The 22956-nt window shown below is 48.2% G+C and overlaps 1 protein-coding gene across 5 annotated transcripts in view; it reads right to left on the minus strand.

Moving 5' to 3' along the window:
- Nucleotides 1-22956, minus strand: part of LOC122389206 (endoplasmic reticulum aminopeptidase 1-like) — a 415829-nt gene that overhangs the window by 334231 nt on the left and 58642 nt on the right. For 4 of the 5 annotated variants that reach the window (XM_043380990.1, XM_043380988.1, XM_043380986.1 and 1 more), the window contains exon 2: nucleotides 20196-20355. In XM_043380990.1, the coding sequence (XP_043236925.1) occupies nucleotides 20196-20253 (58 nt within the window). In that variant the 5' untranslated portion in view covers nucleotides 20254-20355. Of the gene's footprint in view, nucleotides 1-1760; nucleotides 2246-20195; nucleotides 20356-22956 lie in introns of those variants that run through there. The other variant, XM_043380987.1, reaches the window with a different exon arrangement.

Consider the following 22956-nt stretch of genomic DNA (forward strand, 5'->3'; position numbering starts at 1 on the left):
AATACGCAATTCGCTTGTGTCTGCACATTATACATTGATGGTGCATATTTTACAGGAGCCGTGCGGCGGATCGGGCTTACCCAGGACACCAACAAAGGCCAGCTGGAGATAGCGCTATGGAAGTGGTTTACGGGTGCCAGGGACCGCGACGGAGGCCGCCAGGAGAGGAGACCAGCTGGAGTTTAAGCGGAGGAGCAGATGAGAGAAGAAGTCGAGAGATGAGCAGAAGAGAGTAGAGAGTTTAAGCAGCATTTTTATGTTTATCGATAATATAAGTATTGATCACTGACAGTTTGTTTTGTTGCGGTGGCGAACGTTCAGCAATGATCAGCGGGAGTGATTGAAATAGCAGACATCGATTATATTATAATTATATTGAAATTGTTGGTTTTTTATATTGAAATTCATTGTAGGTTCTAGTGGGAACTGATGGGCTTTGGTGAATATTTATCAATTTATGCGAACGATGCTAGAGAGGTGTGAGCCAGCATGGGCCCACCTAGTGGCCCACCTGGGCCCCATGTGGGGCCAAGGTAATAATGATGGCTGGGATCAGAGTGACGTCATGTCGGCCGATTTTGATGCAAAATATTGAAATACGGCAAAAGATAAATCCAATTTATTTACATGAGTGGATTACAAATACAAGTAGCTATTAAACTGCTATCTCGAATTTTCGAAATTTTGTAAATTTTTAAAAAATAGGTATGTATTTACCAGTGCTGAAATATTTTTTTATTTTCAAAAAGCTTTTGATTTTTCGCAAAAACCGCAATATATGTGATAAAACACACACTGATGAGCTACTCTAGCGAGTTTTAGCCCGATATCTTCAAAAATAGCCAAGGTACTTGCATTATTGTGAAAATTTTACCATACAATATTTTTCCAAACCATTTTCAGTACATTTTTTGACATCGCACAGCAATATAAATGGCACCATCGTGTTCCTAAGCTCAAACTGCATCTGATAGGCACATTTTTGTTGTAAAAGTTCATTTTCAAAATTTGACCTTTTCTGACCTGAAAGTGACCTGACCTCCGGTAAATTCAGCTGAGAATGACCTCAAATGACACAGACGACAGTGTACTCGAAATCTACGAGTAAAATGGACCATGAAACAAGCGTTATGTGACCGATACATGTTATTAAATTTTCGTGACCTAGGATGACCTGGCTTTGAACTGAAAAATTCGAATTATAAGTTCGGTACCCTCAGGGTATCTATTATCTAAGGCATATATCAAGGAGTACGTAAACCAAAAAAGAGCCTGATCGGACTTGTCAGCCGGCGGTCAGAGCCTTAATTGTTAACAAGCAAAAATGCTGATAATTTTTACTTTGACCTGACCTGTGACGCCATCAGTGACCTCGAGGTCAATGAAAATAGGTTTTTATTCGACAGTTTTTCCAAGGCTATCAGACGCCGTTTGAATTTTGACGACCAGCCCAGCAGTTTCGGAGATAGGAGGGGGGGGGGGGGCTCTGGAGAGCCGCCAAGTCACTTTCGTTATGGAAAATACCCCAGTCATGCGCGGGTTAAACTCTGGACTCCAAATTCTGCCATATAACCGGAATTGCGTGATCGGAGAGTAAAGGGCAGGGTCAACGCAACAAGCTTCGCTTAGCGGGGGTTGTGTCTTTGTGAATCCTTTCATTCAAAAGGTTCGGAGTAAATATAAAACAAAACTTACTAGCTAGCCCCCTGAGACGGCGTCAGCAGGCCGTCTCGCCCGCCTGTCGGGCCCGCCTCACCCACCGGTCAGGAAGGCGACATCGTCCACTTCGCTCATATCGGCGGCCAGCTGCTCGGCCAGATTCAGCGCAGTGTCCTTCTCGAACGTCAACGGTATGGCCGGCGGCCTCCGGCTGGCCGCCGGTCGCTGTCTGGGACTGTGGCCGCCGCTGCAGTCAGTATTCCTCAGCGGTTCGGCTGAACTGTCCTGATCCACAGACACTCGTGCTGCCACTGCTCCACCGGCCGCCGCGGGCTCTCGCTGCGCGGTCCGGCGCGGCTGCGCGGCCGGGGGCACCGGGACAGGCCACATCGATCTCTTCGGATCGGCGCCCAGCAGCGCTCAGCGCCGGCGCCGCCAACGTAGAGCGCTTCTTGCCATAGGTGCCTTTCAGCGAGAGATCGCTGCAGTGTTATCTCGGGTACAACTGAGAATCAGCATGACCGCCGTTTGATCCCACGCATTCTGAACGTCGAAACGGCGGAGAGGCAGTGAAGTTCAACTTGTCAATAAATGTCTGAAGGCCTGGAAAACTAGGCACACAATAGGTATATATGTTACGGGTCATATGCTAGCTTGGGCAGTATGCAAACTACCCGGGCAGTATTCAAAACTACCCAACAGCCCGGGCAGTATGCATATCGCCCGGGTAGTATGCATACTACCCGACCCCTTGGGCAGTGTGCATACCGCCCGGGCAGCTTGCATACTGCCCGGGTAGTATGCATACTACCCACCTTTTCTCTCACGGGCAAGATGTTTACTCGGGCAATATGCTGACCGTGGCCCGTGAGACTAGTTAATGCAATAGCTCACATATACATGTCAATGACAGACGCTTTAACCCGCGACGGGGCGCTGCTCGGCACCAGTTGTACCGCGGGCTGGGGGAGGGGGGGGGGGGGCGGTGAACACCCCTGCTTGACTCCCGTGCCACTTAGCGGAACAGAAGTAAGCGGCATGTAAGATGCGGTAACCGGCATTGGAAACAGCTTCAAAGATCATAACGAAAGTGCCCTAGTCATTTTTAAGGTCAGAGGTCAGTTTACCAATAAAAAACAAACTGCTGCAATTATTTTTTGACAAAACGATAGTCTATAAATTCTATTTACCGGTGGAAAAAGTAATTGCTGGCCAAATAATATAGCACTTGAAAGTTAGTTTTTACATTTTTCAAGTCAGCGATTAGTATTTTCAGCAGCAAATGGCATTTTGAGACTATCGTTTTGTCAAAAAATAATCGCAGCCATCTGTTTTTTATTGGTGAACTGGCCTCAGGTCAAAGAATAGGACAACAGAGGTTATCAAAGATCAAATTTCGTATTTTTCATTTTTTATAAATTCGCCCATAACTCGGAAGATAGTAGAGCTTCAGCGCCGCAGAAAGACGCATTCGATAAGTACATTCTGGAATAAGTACTCGAAGTTGATCTAAGTTCAAAATTTGACCTGAGGTCAAGGTCATGACCTGACATGAAAAGGCCTGGAAATGACATGACATGACATGACATGACATCTTGTTTAACAGCCGCTCCTTATCGTCGAACTGAACACATCTAAGGTTGTTTCCATGACCATCGCTCCAACACGTCTCCATAAAAAATAATGGTCAAAGAACTGCTGGAGACCTTTTATGACCTGATATGACCTCATGGTTATAAAAAGGGGTAGCAAGTGCATTTTTTTCGATTCAGTGCGTCATGTTTACCTGTAACCCGACGTTTGAGTGTTTAGAATGACGTTCATCAAAAGGGGCGTCCTTCAACTTTCTCCGGTCAACTTCTTAGGGAGACTGTGCAAAATTGATTTGACCTTAAGTCATCGGTATGATATCAAAATTCAAATACATGTATTTTGAACCTAATGTTACTCTTATTAACCCACGCCGGGCCGGGGGGTGTTTGAACACCCCCCCCCCCTGCGGTTTTTCGCAGACATCTCAAAAATTGCGGCGCGGAGCGCCGCCGTTTTTGGCACACCTGTTTGTGCATCTTTTCCGCACATGTTGTGAAACTTTCAGACCCAGGTCGCCTTAGGTCAGGTCACCAATGACGCCAAGTGACCTCACCTCAGACAAAAATAAGAATGCTCGTCATAACTACACCGATTGATCGATTGCTTTGACACTTTCAGCGATTGATTAGAGCAACATTATCTATAAAACGTTTATCTCGGAATTTTGATATCGGTGACCTAAGGTCAGGTCAATTTTGCGGCCTCTCCATTACCTATACCTAAGTCAATGGGGGGAAATTGAAAAGCGTCTGTTTTGCACGAACACTATTCTAGACACTCTCAAACATCGAGATGTAGGTAAAATTGACACACTGAACCGAAAAATGGCAACTGTGACCCCTGGTTATGTCCCCGAGGTCATCTTAGGTCACGAACAGAATCTAACAATTTTTCGCTAATAACTTCTGATAGAGGCGTGCTAGAGCGCTGAAAACGCCTTAGATGTGTTCGGCTTGACGTTGCGGATCGACTGATATGCAACATGACCTTTTCTGGTCAGGTCAGGTCAAGGTCAGGTTTCATGACCTTGACCTGAGGTCAAATTTTCAAGTTGACCTTTTAAGGTCAAATAATAGTTCATTCGACGCGTCTCGACAAGAGGAACACGATGCTGGCAAAAGTAATGTCATGGCGCCTTTGAGTCAAAAGTTATTGCCCCAAAAAACGCTTTTCGTTAAAACGGCTATTTTTGGAGTTTTTGCCCTCTGGAGGCTAAACCGTTGACCTGAGGTCAAATCTGAGAGCATTACTCGGAAAGGTCTGTAAAAGGGCTATCGAATGCGCTTTTCCGCGGCGCTGTAGCTCTATCGGTTCCCGAGATAGCCGTCGGCAGTTTCCAAAATGTTGAAAGTCAACATTTTACCTTTGGTGACCTCTGGTGACCTGAACTTTGACATGACCCAAAAAATGACCGAAGTATTTTCGTCCTTATTTTGGACGTTCTTTCGAGTGGCGCTCATCGCGTGTCGCTACGTGGCCCAGGAGCCGAGTTAACCCTATTAGTGGCGGGGGGGGGGGGTTGTTTTTATCCACCCCTCATGTTTTTCGGGAATATCTCCGAAACCGCTGAAGCTACGATGCTGAAATTTTCTGACTTTTCCTAAAACTAAATTGGGCACATTCCCTGAAAATTTCAAGTTCATAACTTTACCAGGGGCGGCTCCAGAGCACTGGGAATTGGGGGGTCCTATTCGTGAAGCGAGTCATTTGGGCGAAGATCACGATGCTGCACCAGTTTTACGAACAGTGAATGAAAGGTATCATGTGATAACATATACAAAGTTATTGTGCATCCTCTTTTGACACGTTTTTGCTATAATAGGCGGATCCAGGCGTCCAAAAAAAGGGGTTATTTTTTACCTCCCAACATAGGTGCCCTGACACCGCCTATGCATGACCAATACAATTTTAGTCGTTCTCTCATAAGAAAATTGTAGCATAACAAGACCATTGCCACCCTTTTTAGAAACAGTACCAACAAAAACCTTATTTACTATACTTTTTGTGTACCCCCAAGCTCAATGATCTGTATCCGCCTATGATTTTTGAAAATGCATATTTTTAGGATCCATGTGAATTGCTGGTTCATTCTCTATCGATCGGCAAAAGTTGCGTTAAGATTGGTTCAGAAACCTGGCCGTGATAAACAGTCTAAAATGTATCTGCAATTTGCCCGTTTTTACCCCCCTCTACCCCCCTATTGACATTTTTTATTTTTTTTTTAGAAATGTAGATCTCGTTGAGCGAACTCGAATGCCGTTTGAATTTTGAAAATCGGCCCGTTAGATCTCGAGATATCAAGGGGGGTCGTAAATAGCCCCCCTGCCACTAACAGGGGTAGCCAGGAGCCTGCCACTAATAGGGTTAAAAGGGGGGGGGGGTGTTCAGACACCACCCCGGCCCGGCGGCGAGTTTCCGAAGTGTGGAACTGCCCATACCTAAGGTCTCTGATTGGCGTAAGCTTCGCCAAGATGACGTTACAGGCTGTGACGTCATGGCTCACAGTCGGCCGACCAATCGCTGCACGATTATAGGCTAGCGGCGCGCGGCACTAGCGCCCCTGGTGTTATTATGGGAAGTTGAGCAATACATTGAAAGTATGTATGTACGAAAGTATGTATCTACGTATGTATGTATGTACAATACATACATACATACGTAGCTTGTGTTGGGAACAATTACGTATTACTAAGGCGTCAATGTCTCACAAATTAATTCGTCCATGCTCCTCAAATTTTGCAAAGTGACCTTATATTGTGCGTCATAAGGTACTACGCTTCAAACAATCAGCACACAGCACCAGCCAGGCACTGTTACAAGTAGCGAGCAGCAAAGTGGCGGCAGGTGGCGCTACCATCTCCAGCATCGGTCCAGATGGCGTCACTCACTATCCGCACTATAGATCCGCACTACCTGCTAATAAAATAATAAATAATAAATCCGCTAATAATCTCGCCAATAAATCTGTAAATAATAAATCCGCACTACCTGCTAATCTGTGTCTTATTGGTGTCAAACATCATTCAACGCCGACAGGCAGTATCACCAGCCGTAATACTGAAGATATTTACTCAATGCTGAAGCGAAACGCAGTGCACAAACCCCACCGTCAAAACTCAAGCACCTCGTAGGAGATATGCTTCCAAGGTGGGCGAATGCACGAACGATAACTGAAATAACACCGGTTATATATTCACGTAGAACAAGTTGCTTTTTCCCTAACTAGGGAACTCGCTAAAATTAAGACTGGCTAAATATTTACGCAGGATAACTGGCTCCGCCTCTTCGCCAACTTAAGGACCCGCCAATCCATGCACCTAGCCGCCAGCGCCAACTGATGACGTCACTCGAACGGGCGACGATATGAATAGTTCCACACTTAGGAAACTCGCGGCCCGGCGCGGAATCTCAGAGCACCGGCCCGGCGCGGGTTAATCGCTTAAAGGGAGTGTGCCACCTTCCAATGATTTCCCATTTTATTTTTCCTAGGAAAAGAAGCTTCTGTTTTTACCTAATATCGCAAAAAAAATCAAAAATGGGCCTGGAATAGTGCTTTTTTTCGCCTAAAAGCTTATCAGTTTTTCGATATGTATGTATAACAACTGTAGTGGGCTGACCTGCAAACAGGCGTCGGCAACAATCACGAATGAGGCGCACATGTGACAATAAGCAAAGGTCATTATAGAGTTACGACGTACGGGAATGAGTTATCAGCTGTCTAATCGTAGACAATACAATGTCGAACTTAAACTGTAAGCCTGTATTGGTATTGTTTCTTTAATTTGGCTGTCGAACATTAATTTATGGTTTGAAATATGATTTTCCGGAGGCCGTCATCGTCCAGGACTCAGTTTTCGCACTGTGGACTGCGGTGATGCGCGCCTCTGTGGGGTCACTGTCCTTGCTGACGACCGCCCAATACTCAGTGTGGTAGGCTGCCACATGCCCTACTGGGATTCGTCCGGCTCTAATGCAAGCGAATATGCCGACGTCCTTGGTAAATTGTCCGCCATCCTCTCGTCTCTTGGGGCCTGCGCGCAAACCGTGTTACTCGTCGATTTTAACTGTGCCTTGTGGCCGCTGCCTCGCGAATCCCGCCCAGCAGCTTGGTACCGTCTTCGAGGCTACACTCCGAACAGCATAGCTATGCAAGATCTTCTAGACGACCACGAACTCGCTGTCGCTGAATTTAACTTCACCCAGTCGGTAAACTATACTTACTCGCGCGCTGGAAACTGTTCGCACATTGATCATGTCGCAGTGCCCAGAGTCCTGATGCCACAAGTGCTCAGCTGCACAATTCTGCCTCCGGATCCCAATAATCTGAGCCCCCATCTGCCGCTCATCTGCAAGCTGGCTGTCTCTGCCCCGCTAGCGCGGATCGCCCTCTTCATCAATATGTCGATTCTCCAAAGCGCGCATATGTCCTCGATTGGAGCTGTTCAGAAAGGAACGAACAGTACAAAACAGCACTGAGCGAGCTTTTGTCTGACACTCTACCCGCTTGCGACGAATCGCTAGATGTCCTGGGCGCTGCCATTTCGCGGTGTGTGCATGCTGCTGCTCGCATCGCTGGGTGCTTAAAGCCACGCCGGTCGCCAAAGTTTTGGTGGACTACAGGTGCCGCGGCCGCTCGGGACCGCGCGCGCTTCTGGCATCGACTTTGGGTCTGCGCCGGTCGGCCAGCTACAACAACGGTCGCCGACTGCTACCGAGAGGCCAGACGGGCGTATCGCCGAACACGCCGTAAGGCCGCCATCTCCAGCATCGAGGAGCAAGCGCGATTACTCCGTCTCCTGCGCCGCGACCGGAACCTGACCACCTTTCAAGACAGTTCACTCAGACAGCAGGGCGCAGCTGAGTGACGAGCAGCGACTCATTGCTGACACTGTTGAATCCCGTGTCTTGACAGCTCGTGCCGAAGTAGTCCAACGCACCGTATCGTCAGAGCAGGTAGCTGATCTGTTGTGCCGCCTGCACACTGGCAAGGCACCGGGTGTGGATGGAGTGACATCCGAGCATCTCATACTCGGCTCTTCTCCCACTCCCCGAGCCGCCCTGGTGGCTGGCGCGTCTGCTGACTGGCTGCCTGTCCACCTGCACTGTTCCGGCTTCCTTCTCCGAGAGTGTAGTGGTACCGTGGTACCGCTCCTGAAAAATAGCCGTCTGGATCCAAACTGCCTCGATAACTATCGGCCCGTCTCGATCACGACATGCGCTTCAAAGCTCTTGGAAATGCTGATCTCGGATGAACTGCAGTCCTCCTTCATTCCGCATGACCTGCAGTTCGGCTTCATCCCCAACCGCGGCACAGCAGAGGCCTCTCTACTCGTCGAAGAGACAATCCAACGAAACCGACGCGCGGGCCTCCCTGTGTTCGCTGCCAATCTGGATGCACGCAAATGCTTTGACAAGATTTGGCATGACGGGCTATTTTATCGGCTCACTGAACAGTGAACACTTAAGCGTCAACTGCTGGCTCCTGGTTGTCCATTGGTATCGCGATCTATCTGCCAGAGTCACCTTCGGCGGCATCAGCTCTGATAAATTCTTAGTTTTGCGAGGAACTAGGCAGGGCGCTATTCTTTTGCCGACATTTGCCAATGTGTTCCTTCACCCGCTTTTGACGGTTTTGGACCACACCGGCTGCGGCGCCTACATGCACCAGCACCACGTGCCAGGAGTGTGCTACGCAGATGATTTAATCCTGCTGTCAACCAACGCCGCTCATCTCAGCACGCTCCTGGGCCTAGTCGGTGGCTTTGCGCGGGACTGGCGGCTAGATTTCGTCCACTCCGACCCGCAGAAGACAAAAAGCCACTGCACCGTCTTTGGTGGCGAACTTCTGGCACGGTTACCGTCGTGGGCACTGTCCGGTCAGCCGCTGGAGACCCGGCCTCTGTCGGAGCACCTCGGCGTGACGCTCGACTCTCGCCTCATAGCTGCCGGCCACGTCGACCAGCGAGCCAAACGAGCACGAGCTGCCTTTTACGGCCTAGCGCCTGCTGGTATGCTGGCTAAAAGTCTTTGTCCAGCAGACAAAGATTTCTTGTGGAAGACAGTTGTTCTGCCTACCCTGATGTATGGGTGCAACACGGCTCCTCTCCGTCCGTCTGATGTGGATCGCCTGGACGCCATGCAAGCAGACTGTGTGAAGGTGGCATTCGGGCTGCCCCGCACCGCACACCACTCTGCTCTTCTGGCGGCCGCCGGCCTGGCACCGGTTCGCGAGTCCTTGAGGAGCGCGATATTCTCCGCATTTAGGACGGCCATGGCAGCGCAACATCGCCTGCAGCAGGCTATGACTACCTCCCTAGCGAAGTTGGTCCTGTGCCCCAGCGACTTGGAGGGTTCATTCCTCCACCAGCTCTACAACATGTGCAGCATGGACTTCCAAGCGGTCATGGAGCTAGCTGCCGGCGGTCCGGTGGACCCTGAGCGAGTGCGGGCCCCACGCATGGAGAACGGCCAAACGGACAGCATTCGGCTGGTTCTACAAGGAACCTGCGAGGCTTCCCGACGACTGCTGAGGCTGCTCACGTGCCCACGCTGACATTGCAGCCTTCAGCGCTCTCGTCCGGCGCCCCGCTCGATCTTCGCTCCAGGGCTGGTAAAAAGGAAATTGCGTCCTCGACCAAAAAATGAGAGCGAAAAATGACCCCGACCTTTTTACGATTCATGTATCCAGGCTGCATGCAACTACGATGCGCGTTTCCTTAGGTTTCATTTCTATATTATTTTTTTACGAGCAGTCATATGTACTAAATTGCTTATCAGACTCGCGCTTCGAAATTTCCAGTGTTTTAATTAAATGTCACGGCATCACTCGGTCAGCGGGTAGCGTAACAGACGAAGAACCCGGAAAGGGTAGGGGGCGCTACGATCGTCGAACAGATGCAATATGTGTCGCTATTGTATCGGTAGCTCACAACGACGACGGCTAGAAACTATCGACCCCGCATGAATTTACCATGTCCAACCGGTCCGACCGCGGTTCCGAATCTAGTCGTTTGTCTAGTCGTATAGCTGGCTACAACTGGTCGTCAATCAACCCCGCTTGAAATAGCACAGCCGACAGCGGGGTCGGTGTCTAAGCGTCTGTTAGTATGTGTTTGATCATCTAGTTTGATCTAGTTTTCGTTAGCAACTGTCGACGGTAGTTTTGCTGTTAACGGAAGTGAGTTGTGGCTACTAATTGTTCATAACCATGTTGTAGGTATGTATCAGGTATAGGGGCTTTTTATGTCCTTGTCAAAGGGGATATACGTTGTGGATTCAATGATACCTTTTACTTGCGTTTAGCTTAAACTGCTTTATTTGAAAGTTATTTATTACTGTAAAAGTTTACTAAATGTGGTAATTTTGACCCCGGGTACTTGAACTTTTACTGGCACTGTGTCCCCGACGACGTCAATAGGACATAACACTTTACCAGCCCTGCTTCGCTCTGTAGTTACCGCTGGGCCGACCGCTACCCTAACAGTGGAGTATCGCGCTCGACGACTTTAGCGCCATTACAATACAATCACCGAATTTGAGATGTGTTATATGTACAATCATAGACCTCTGTACATAGACTGGTGTACAGAGGTCTATGGTACAATGTACATGCTTTGTCGCTGCTTAAGCGATGCTTAAACGATGATGATGATGATGATTTTATGTAAAATAATTGATATGAAACAGCCGTCTCTTAAGTTATGACCCCATCTCACCACACGAAAGTGGCAGAAATGACAATGATCAGCTGACGCATTTTTCTTGGTCGAAGTCAGAGCGCGCGGCCCGACGCACCACCACGTCCACCACCGCACCACAAAGTATGAGCAGAAGCCACCTAACAGGCGTGTTCGAAACCGCAGGAGATGATGAACGGGTTTATCGAAACATGATTGGATGAGCCTATCGGTAATAGCGATTTTAGTGTGTGCATTTATTGTTCATAGTGGTGTGAAATGTGGTTGGGGTACGACCGACAACCCATCGGGGCGAATTTCGCACTGGGGTACACAAAATTTGAAGAATTTAAGACGTTTCCATGAGGTTTGAAGGTATGGATATGTTCTAAAAATCCGGCTGTCCTTATCCGGGTCATTAACTCCGTATGGTCCAGGAAAGCTGGCACACTACCTTTTAAGTTTCAAAGCGATCGTTCGATCGGTGTAGCTATGGCGAGTATTCTAACTTTTTTTCTGGGGTAAGGTCACTTGACCTGACCTGGTAACCCGACCATAACAACTTGTAACGTCTTACATGTAAATGGTTTCATGTAGCATTAGCTATTGAAACTAAAATAACGCCCTCTACATGTCCAAGTGCCAAACCAAAGCCAGCGAGTGATGGCACTATAGATCTGTCGTCATTTCAGATGAAAATGACTTGTTCGCCGCTGGCAATGAAATTCCATGAAATTCTGGGGTAATATTTTAAGTCTTTATATTCAAAACATTATTTCACCCTTCGATCAATAAATCACGTTTGACGGCAAAGAAGACTTCGCTATTGAACTACGTTACTTTTTTAAATTTAGTCTAAACCTTTTGAATAGAAGGATTCACAGGGACAGAGCCCCCGCTAAGCGAAGCTTGTTGCGGTAACCCTGCCCTCTACCCTCCGATCGCGCAATGCCGGTTCATATGGCAGAATTTGGAGTCCAAAGTTTAAAGTGCGCACAGAGCCGCGCACGGCCGGTCCTCTCCCTGCCTTCGCTTGGCTACGGCCTGTCACAAACCGCAATCATACCTGTAAGGAGGCTCATTAAACGTTAATCGCCGTCGACTAGTATGCGTTGTTTTCCAATTTTCGGAAAAAAGTGTCTTTGAGGTTTCGCGAGGCTAGACCGGCCCGATCGCCTACCGTGCTATGGTGGGAGGGCGGCGTGTGGGACTCAGAAGGAGACTAATGGCTTGCGTTGTGCCTTTGGTAGGACCCTCAGTATCACCGATGCAGGGCCTTCAGAACCTCCAATTAGGGGCCTTTAGAGGCACTGGTGTGGGGTCCTCACAGACGCCCGTGTGGCCCCTCAGAGGTGCTAGTGTGAAGCCCTCATAAGCGCCGGTGAGGGTCCTCACAGAACACAAATTACAGACGCCGTTGTGGACCCTCAGAGACACTGGTATGGGTCCGTTACATGTGGGTGTGTGGCCCTTAGAGCTGCTGGTGCGAACCCTTTAGATGTCGGCAGGGGGCCCTCAACGACCGGGGGGACCTCAGACCGGCAAGGGGCCCACAGAGGCCGGCGGCATTTTCAGAAGCCCTGTGAGGTCCTTAGATACCGACAAGGTACTCTGAGACGCCAGTGCAGCCCTCAGTCTCCGGTGTAGGGCCCTCAGAGTTGCAGATAGGTGGCCGTCAGATATGCTTTTGCGGAACCCTCACAGGCGCAGGTGTGGGTACCTCAGAGTCACCAATATAGGGTTGCATAAATGGTGTGGCACTGGCGTGGGGGACCCTCAGTGGTGTCCTTACGGGCCCTTAGAGCCACTGGTGTGGGGCTCTCAGAGGTGCCGGTTGTGAACCCTCAGAGGCACTGCTGAGGGCCCTCACGGTCTTCATTGGGATCCTCAGAAGCCGGCGTAGACCCTGACGGAGATCTTAGTGTGGCTACTTAGGGGTCCATGAGGTGCTCTTACGAGACCTGTGAGGTCTTTCTCAGTCGCAGTGGCGGATCCAGGGGGGGGGGCAAAATGGGCATTTGCCCCCCCCCCCAAACGGCATGATTTTAACATTACGCCTATGGACGATGCATGGAAAGAATCGATAAATTTTTATGGTTTGCCCCCCCCCCCCCAAACCTCTGAGCTGGATCCGCCTCTGCTCAGTCGAAATATAATCAGCGACTCAGCAGGGACCCTCAGAGATCAGTTGGTGCCGCAGGGCCCTTTGTGGCCGGGTGGGCTCTCAGAAACACCAGTGAGGGCCCTCAGTCTCACAGTCGTCGTAATGGGGCCGTCAGAGACATTGGCGTGAGGCCATTACTGATTACAGGTTGGTGTAAGGCCCTAGATATGGCCCCTCTTGGGCCGGCAAGGACTCTCAGAGGCACGCTAGCGGCCATAAGAGGCCGGTAAAGGGCCCTCAGAGGCCGCCAGTAGCCTTCAGAAGCCGGCGTGTGACCCTCATGCAGTGAGGCTTCTTTGGACTCACGAGGTGCTGTTCCGAGCCCTATTCTTTCTTAATCGAAATATGGCCAGCATGGACCCTGAGCGGTAAACTGGACCTGGTGCCACAGAGCCCCTCCGACCCGAGGGGTCCTCTGAATCCGATAGGGGGGGGAGGACTGGAGGCCACGTGCCTCCTGGGACCCCCTGACTACCCTACTACACCTTTTTGCGTTAGCTTTTGACCATTAGGCATAACCTTTGTGCACATTCGCCATATAGGTGGCGCCACAACTGGGCGGTTGGTCACAAAGAATCACCATTGTGCAAAACTATTCGGCGGTCCTCCACTACAACTCGGCATTGAGCGAAAGATTCATCAGTACGCAAAACAGATCGGCATGGGTACAGAAGTTTCGTCATTGGTCGAAACTATTCGTCATTGAGCAGCCGGGCATTAATGATTGGCCGAAACCGTCTATGTATATTTCGGCATTCAGAAAAAAAAAAACAGATCAGCCATGCGCGAAACAATCGCGTGCGCTGGTGGCCGCAGGGGGCATGGACCTCATGGGTGCTAATCCCAGCCATCCCCTACATGTGGCCCCATAGACTAAGTTCTTGAACATTGCGCACGGAAAAAAAATGCACAAAGAGCAGGGTTTAATTGTCTGTGCCTTCCCTCATCACCACCTTTTCACTATTTCAGCAGCGCTGCCTGTGCAAAAGGCGACATTTGAATGGTTGCACCACAGTTGCACAAGTCAAAGTTAGCCCGCGACCTGGTGGGGGGGGGGCTATTTTTTGCCCCCCCTCCAGACTTTTCGATATATCTCCAGAACCGCTGCGCCGATCGTCACCAAACTTTCAGTACCCTCCCGGACATCAATTTTACACATTGTGACCAAACATTTTTCCAAAGGCTATGATAGGTTGGCCGGAAATGACGTCAGAGTGACGTCATGTTCTGCCGTTTTCGACCCAAAAAAGGGTTTCGCGGGAAGAGCTGTCAGGCCTATAGCTTTGCAAATACAGAAAAATGATAAGGACATAAAAGCTGTAGATGGGACAGGGCTACACAACTGCTATCTCGGATTTTTGAAATTTTTGGATTTTGACCCCCAAAAATAAAAAAATAAATTTTTTGGATAAAATAATCGAAAAATCCAAGAAGTTTTTTGAATTTCGCAAAAACCGGAATATATGTGATAGTCCTTACCGCCGTCCATCCACATACCAAATTTGAGATTGATACCTCTTTTTTTGGCGAAGTTATAGCGAAAAAACTGTTCAAAATTGATGACGTCAAATTTTCAAACTCAATTTTTTGCAATTCTAGACCCCGTAGCGCAAAACAAAAACCACCATTAGACTCCCCGTGACGAGCTGCATCGAATCAATACCCATTTTATGCAAAACTATCAACTTTAAAATTTGACCTTTTTTGGCCTGACCTTCACCCTCGCCCTGGCAGGGGGGGTCGATGCGACCCCCCCTAAGGTTTTTCGAAGATAGCGTAAAAACGGCGGCGCGCAGCGCCGCCAAATTTGGCACAGCCTATGGGGCAACCTTTTTACATATGAACTGAAAATTTCAGGTCCGGGTGACCTTGGGTCAGGTCACCAGGTCAGAAAAATCGGTACAAGGTCATGGTCAAATTTCAATTTTCTTTTTGCACCTGTCCAACTCACAGTTTTGGACTGATTTCCTTCAAACTTTCAGGATGTGCTAAGTTCACCGATTTGTATAACATATAGTTCGGGTTTTTTGAGGTCACTGACCTGAGGTCAGTTAGAGGTCATTACGTCGTAATGTTAAGCCTATGGGAAAATACTAAATTCCGAAAATACTGGAGATATCTACTTCTTTCCATCACTTTTGTGCTTTGAATCCATGGTAATTAACAGCAGGTCACTTGGTGCTTCGTTGTTTGGTGTACTTATCCATGGGTCAGGTCAAATGAGGTCAACTGAGGTCAAATGACGTTTTTGCCAATAACTTGGCACATAATGACGCTAGAGCTTAAAAAATGGTAGCATTGTGTTCCTGGTGATCAGCCGAATCGAATGGTATGCGATATGATGCAATTTGGTTAACTTGAACTTAATTTATAATTTCAAGTTTACTTAAAATTTAAGAAAAACTTTAAGTACACTTAAGCAAGCTAAAAAGTATATCATTCGACGCGCCTTGACGTGCTGAGTTCACTGGTGCTTTTCTTTTTGCTCTATCTTAATTAGATCAAAAGTTATAAGAGAAAAACTTTTGACCTGTTTTGAGCGAAATTTTTACATTTATACCCCCCAAAACCCCCCTAAATATTGACCTAGAGCAACCAAATTTGCACAGGGGCGAGAAATCCGGGGGGCCCACCTACCTACCAAATTTGGTGTTTCTAGGTGCCATAGGAGCCAATCGCGTGGGGGGGTCGCATCGACCCCCCCTGCCAGGCCGTGTTATGAAAAATGCCCTGCCAGGGCGAGGGTTAATCTGACCTTGACCTGAACTTCACCAGAAAGTGACCTAAGCCGTACCTGATAGTCTTATAACCAACACCATTGAGTTGGAAATGAAAAATTGGCCATAAAACATGTATCACAAAACCTTAATAAAGTTGGGCTCATGTGACCTGACCTGTGACCCTTGTTGACCAGACCTGTGACCTGACCTGGTATTGCCAGTGACCTCTAATAGCAACATATCTACTAGGCAACTGACGCCCTACAGCTGATTCTCGACAAAATGCGTTTTCCTCGGTGTTATAGCGCATTCCCTAGAAGACCCGTGAACGGTGAAACATTTCATCTTTGACCTGACCTGTGACGTCATCGGTGACCCCGAGGTCAATGAAATTTGGTTTCCTTCGACAAATTTGACAGACCTTTCGAACGCCGTTTGAATTTTGCGGATCCGTCCAGTAGTTTCGGAGATACGAGGGGGGGGGGGGCAAAAAATAGCCCCCCCCCCACCAGGTCGCGTTATAAACAGACCCCACCAGGGCGCGGGTTAAAGAAGCTGTCAACAGATGTCGTATTGGTCTACCTATGCTGCTTATGTAGGTACTTACATTGTCTTGCACACTACAACTAAATTAAAACAAAACATTTTTACAATTCCTAGATGAAACGTAAGCTATATTTTGTTTTGTTGTCTTCATGATGGATTAAAACTACTCAGTACTTATCCAGCTAAATCGATAGTGAAAGAGTCGATAGGCGGTTACAGTACGCGTACCTGTGGGGATGCAAAGTCAAGCTATTTACCGCGTCATTTCAATTAGCTCCCGTAAACTGCACTTTCTGTCATATGTGCAATATCAACTCATTGTTGTCAAGCAGTATGGTAGGTATTTATTTGTCTGAACAAAAAACTCAGTGCGCAGTCTCGCTAACGCTGCCTATGGTTTCCCGCCCCGAAGTTGACCTCGGAGAGGTCAGCCGTGTTCCGTTCTCATTGTTACATCAGCCCTGATCGTGATAATGCCACGGCGTCAGTACCATCGGGTATCCGTTGAAGATCGTCAGCGGCTCGTTGACGCTTTTCGTGACGGCGTCGATTACTTAGCGTGTGCCACCCAGCTCGGGATTCGACGCGGGACGGCCTACTCGGTAATTAGGCGATACCAAACAACGGGCGCCATTGGAGCGGCCCCCCGCCCGCGGGTGGAAGACCCAGTAAGATGGACTCAGAAATGCGCGATTTCTGTATGCTGCTGGTGGAAGAAATGCCGACTATCACCCTTCGAGAAATGAACCGACTCATGCGTGGGACGTGGCCTCACAAGCCTCTGGTCACCGAATCAACAATCGCAAGAGCACTCTCTGGCATGTTGATTTCGGTCAAGCTAGTGCACGACATTCCCGTGAACAGGAACCGGCCCGACATCATCCAGCAACGCAAACAGTAAGTCCGACCGTTTTACTTTAACGATGATTTGTTTCCTATCAATGTGTACATATATGTAGTTAAAAAAAAAAAAATACTGCCACTTCTTTGCTATTGACGTCATTAAAAACTCAATTAAAATTTTAGATTGAAAGATGCAATTGTGGCTCGCACGGCCTTGGTGATTTAAGCAAAGATTGAAGAAAAATGGAAATCAAATTGGAAAAATCAAAATAGATGAATGTTTTTTCTTTCTTGGATGCTCACTAGTGTTTTGATGCCTTGCATATCAAATTAGTTTGACACTTGCTCAGAAGGCTGCTTCAAGCCTGGCATATCACACCCCAGAAAATATGCAAGGTAAGAAAGAAGCAAGGGTTTTGACTAGACAATCACGGTTTGACAGTCCATCAACTTCAGTCTCATTTTCCATAACATTGATAATGAAAAGCATCAGGGTCTGTTGTTCTGTCCCACAACCATGCTTCAGGATTTGGCATTAGATGTCTAACACTGCTAGTGCTTGTATTCTGGTTCGCTGTTTATGTTTTCTGTTGATGTAGGTGCCTACCTACCCATCTTAACCCCTTGCAAGGGCTTGTGTAGGCATGCGTTGCGCATCAGGCCGAAGGCCTGAAGCCAGATACGCAACCACTGAATCTATGATGCTTCATGAGCTTGAGAATCTATAGCCCATTGCAATGTGCTTTTGGCTATATGTTTCAACTAAAAACAACTTATTATATACTATTTGGTTGCATTTCATTGAAAGTATCCACGGCCGGCTGACGGCTGGCTGCCCACAGTTTGCCACGGCTGTGGGCGGCTGTGGCTGTGCAGCCACGGCTGCGGGGCGGCTAGGCTGTGGAAAATTACAGCCGTGGAAAATTACAGGAATGTTCCTTATGACGCTGTCCACGGTCCTCCACGATGAGCGAGCGACCATTATCATGGATAACGCTCCGTGTCATCGGGATTTGCAGGCGGCATCCCCCAGGCATCCCATAAAATTCCTCCCGCCATACTCACCATTCCTTAACCCCATCGAAAACTGTTTTTCTGTCCTGAAATCCTGTGCCAAACAGCGTATCGCGCTAATTCAAGACCTTGTCGACGACAGAGCCATGGCGGCGCGCAATGGGATGGGCCTCATGAACTGGCGTAACCATGTCCTCATCAGAGAGGTCCGGGAGGCCCATGACGAGATGTTGATTTCATGTTTGTTATGCCACAACTGAAGGGAAGAGAGAGAGAGAGAGAGAGAGAGAGAGAGAGAGAGAGAGAGAGAGAGAGAGGGGGGGGGGGGAGGGAGGGAGGGAGGGAGGGAGGGAGAGGAAGAGAGAGAGGGAGAGAGGGAGAGAGAGAGAGAGAGAGAGAGGGAGGGAGACAGGGAGAATAAATGCGAAGTGCTTAAGTCGTGCTGCTTAATGTGCGGTTGCCACTTCCCGTAATGCTTCATTTACATATGTTGGTGCCGGCCAAAACGACTGTATACATAATACCCTCATTTTTGCGCATAATATTCATGCCCAAGTGGTGAATGTACGATGCATGTTAAGTCCATTTGAAAAACTAGCCAATACATCCATTTATTCTGTTTTAAACATTGCTGAAGTGATATCACCAAATGCCGGGGTGTTTTGCTCATTGCCGAAGTCATGGCGAAGTATCAAACTGTTTTGCAGATCGTTCATTTCAGTGTTCAATCTGTTTTGTCGAATGGCTGAACTACTAGTAAAACACGTAAAACACTAGTAAAACACGCAACGCCGGAATAGCTGTGCACAATGCCGATTGCCGAAATGGCCCCTCAAACAGTCATGGCCAATGGTTGAATTCAATTGCAAAAAGGTGTATTTCATATGCGTCATGTCAGGTATTATGGGCTTGCACCCCAGCTTGAAAAATGTTCCTGGGCCCCTGTGACAATACATTGTATTAATTATAGGTATTCGTCATTAGCTTGCAATCTCTGCAATCTGCCCATACTATTATTTGTCCCTACTATGGACGTCAAACCCCTTGAGACCCCACTTTTTTGCGATAATTTTTAAATGCGACAACTCTCGTTTACAAGATTCTGCCAATGTGTGTTTCAGAACCTGCCGAAACTTTTATTACTAAGGTATTTTGACGCCAAACGATTATGAAAGGTACTTCTCATTCACTCGTAATGCCAAGGTCAATTCAGGCCCGGGCAGAGGCTTGCGCTCGGCCACACTCGAGCCTCGCCACCAGCGCCACCTGCTCTTAATGTCATCTACCAGCGCCCGCTACCGCTACCAGCTACCGCCCACCATCAAGCCTGAATGGAGCGAGAGACGCGAGTGACCGGTCGCCGGGCAAGGAGCGCCGGAGGGGTAGGGCGGAGCTTAGCGCTGACGTCATTACGTGGCTCCGCCCCATGAGCGCGTAGCCTCTACCCAAACAACAGATTCGTTCCGTGAAATTTAACATTACGAGTGAATGAGAAGCACCTTTCATAATCGTTTGGCGTCAAAATACCTTTGTAATAAAAGTTTCGGCAGGCTCTGAAACACACATTGCCAGAATATTGTACACGAGAGTTGACGCATTTAAAAATTATCGCAAAAAAGTGGGGTCTCAAGGGGTTTGACGTCCAACAGTAGACGCGCTTACAGAGAGCAGGGATAAGCCCATACAGTCAGCGGCCTGTTAGTTTCGCAAACAGCCGCTAGTGGCGCTAGGGTCGCCTATGTTGTGAGATAGGGTAAACTTCTCTCGCTCGGCGCCGCCTGGGGGTTAACATTTGTGGGAAATTAACAATGCCACGCCCTTTGCACATGAGTGGAGCACAATAAAATCGATGGAGCACCTTGCATTGCGATTAGTGACACACCCTAAACATGGTGCAAACAGTTGCATCTATATGTAGAGCAGGTTACCGGAGGAGCTACTGAGCTGGACCGTTGTTGGAGGGCAGATTTGCCCACTGACCTGGACCGTTCGGGGGCGGGGTGGTGGTGCGGCCGCTGGCGCTCATGGCGTCGGCCATGGACTGCGGGCCGGTGCCGAACGCCCGGTAGGTGCCCGAGGTGCCCAGGTGGCTGGCCGCCGTCGGGTCGCCCAGCGGGAGGCCCCACACTAGGTTACGGACCTGGGAACAGTGCGCACACGGGCCTCAGGGGGGCAGACACTGGTCTGGGCATCGACAGGGCACACTGATGGACATGTGGGTGAATAAACTCTTGTCAAAGTATGTGGGAGCCAAACTGTACCTCTGATTATAATTGAGTTGTGAAGAATCATTGACCTTTTCCTCGAAAATGTCAAAACAATGCCAAAAGTTATATTGAATGCGGTGAGCTTTCCGCTACAAGCCTTCGTCAAACCAACAAAATGCATTTTGTTGGTTTGACGAAGGCTTGTAGCCGAAAGCTCACCGCATTCAATATAACTTTTGGCATTGTTTTTACATTTTCGAGGAAAAGGTCAATGATTCTTCACGTATCTATTCTCGCTATGTTCCTCGCTAAAGCACTTCACACCATTAATAACTGAGTTGTGGTGGATGCCATCATTTTCCCACAAGCAGCGTTTCTAAAGTGGCGCGCTGAGGGCGCGGCAAGCTTCCAAAAGGAGCCTTAGTACGAGCGTTTAGTAGTACACCTTTTTGCGTTGTTCGATGGCCAATCGTCATAACCATTTCGGCATCAGTTTCAACAAGCGTCATTCAGAATAACCCATCGGCGATGTGCATCACTGTTTGACGGTCGGCAAAACAGGCTGGACTCCATTCAACCATTCTGCATAACTCTTTGTCATTGAGACAATGTTCGTCATAGGCAAAACACTGTCAGATTGTCATAATGCGTCGACATTTCACAAAATGGTTACTCGATGTGCAAAATTGATCGGCACTGTGCGTAAACAATGACTGTTGATTTAAAACTTTCGTCAATGATCAAAATGTCAATGATGTAGTGCACTGCTTATCTAGCCATATTAAATGTTTAACGTTAATCACACATTCAGGGATGAGGCTTGCGACAGTTCCAGCGCAATTTGCAACCAATTAACCATTGGATTCCGAAAAAGGCAGCATACGATAGCTACGACGAGATTGCCGGCGCAATACCAAGCAGGCATGTAGATGGTTGAGCGTCGGACTCCTAAACGCTTCGATACAAACCACGAAGTCGGCCGTCATCATCACGTCACTGCCCGTGCGATGTCATGGGACAACGCCTCGGGCGGCCTCGCCCCGGTCGGACTCGCGGGGGAATGGCTGACAGATGGCGAGCCGGGCCCGGCCGGCTGGATACCTTGGTGTTTGAGGCGGGGTTAACTCGTATCTAACCTGTTGCCTTATGTCCATTTTTCAATCAGCCGATAACATGTCAGCTACGTCCATCTACATTCTACAATCTACATTGCACCTATGTGGCGCTCATGAACGGCTACCGATTTTTATGTGGATAATTGGCCTAATGGTGGGTGTCAAGGTCACGTGAAGGTAAGGTCAAGGTCATTGACCTTTGATGACCTTGGTTCACGTTTTCGAGTTTTAGGGGAGACCCGGGAGGTATGGGCCCCCTGGAGGTATGGGCCATCGCAGTTTTGAAGAAGTGTTGCGTATTTTTACACATTTGACGGCGTCAACTGGTAGCAGCCATTCCGTTATACAACCCACGTGATCTTCAAAATCTTCCTCAGTCTTCTTTGGCAATGAGCGGTGATTAAGCCTTTTTGCCCTTCTTCGAGTAAAATACGGTACATACAGACCATTCGTGATACATTTGGACCAGGCTCGTTTTATGATGTCAGACCATTGCTTACATAAAGTTTAAAGCATGAAAATTATGACTGGATAGACAATTTGAAGCTTTCTTGCAAGATTATAAGCTGAGATGCTACGCACATTCTGACGTCCTAACCGGGAGGTTCAGGCCACCCACCCCGTTGATGCTAAATAAATAAGAAAGGTGCTTTCATTGAATGTTCCCGTCAATAAGTTTTATTTTTGTCGCGCAAGGTCGAAAAATTAACTTCAAGTTTTCATTCGAACATAAAAATATTATTGATCTTATTTTATGGTGCATGATTGAGTTCACCAAAACACATATGGGCCTAAGTGACCTCCATGAAGTAATCTGTTGGCCGCTTATGCGGTTCCTGGGCTCTAAGAGAGATCAAGGTAGATACGAGCTACGAGTATTATTCTCATTGTCGAGAAAAGAATATGAAACATGGCACCGGCCCATACCTCCCGGGCCATGGCCCATACCTCCCGGTGTATTTTGATGGATCGAAAAAGCACATGATTTGTTGAAAGTTATCTCGAGACAAAATAGTTGACCCCAGATGCCTAATATCAGGCACACGTTGCAGGCGAAGGACAATTTCACGTACACATAGTGAAAAACCGGGTCTAGCCACTGCCCACGAAGAAAATTGCCCTTTCACAAAACCGGCCCATACCTACCGGGTCTCTCCTACATGTTTCCAAGATACTTTTGGTGCTGATTTCGAATTTACATTCATTTGAAAATTAGCCTAGAAAAACGTAATGCTCGAAAAAAATGACCCGAGCCGAGGTCATCAAAGGTCAATGACCTGACCTGACCTTGATACCCACCATAGAGCATGGGGCAACATCATATCACATGTTTGAACGCTTGAAACCGCAAAAAGACTGCAAACGCGCGGCTAATGCGAGCCGACATACGCCGAATCGCGATTGCGGCAAAACATGGTC

Source organism: Amphibalanus amphitrite, unplaced genomic scaffold (genome assembly GCF_019059575.1).
Source record: "Amphibalanus amphitrite isolate SeventyFive unplaced genomic scaffold, NRLGWU_Aamphi_draft 000348F_arrow, whole genome shotgun sequence".
Classification (NCBI taxonomy): domain Eukaryota; kingdom Metazoa; phylum Arthropoda; class Thecostraca; order Balanomorpha; family Balanidae; genus Amphibalanus; species Amphibalanus amphitrite.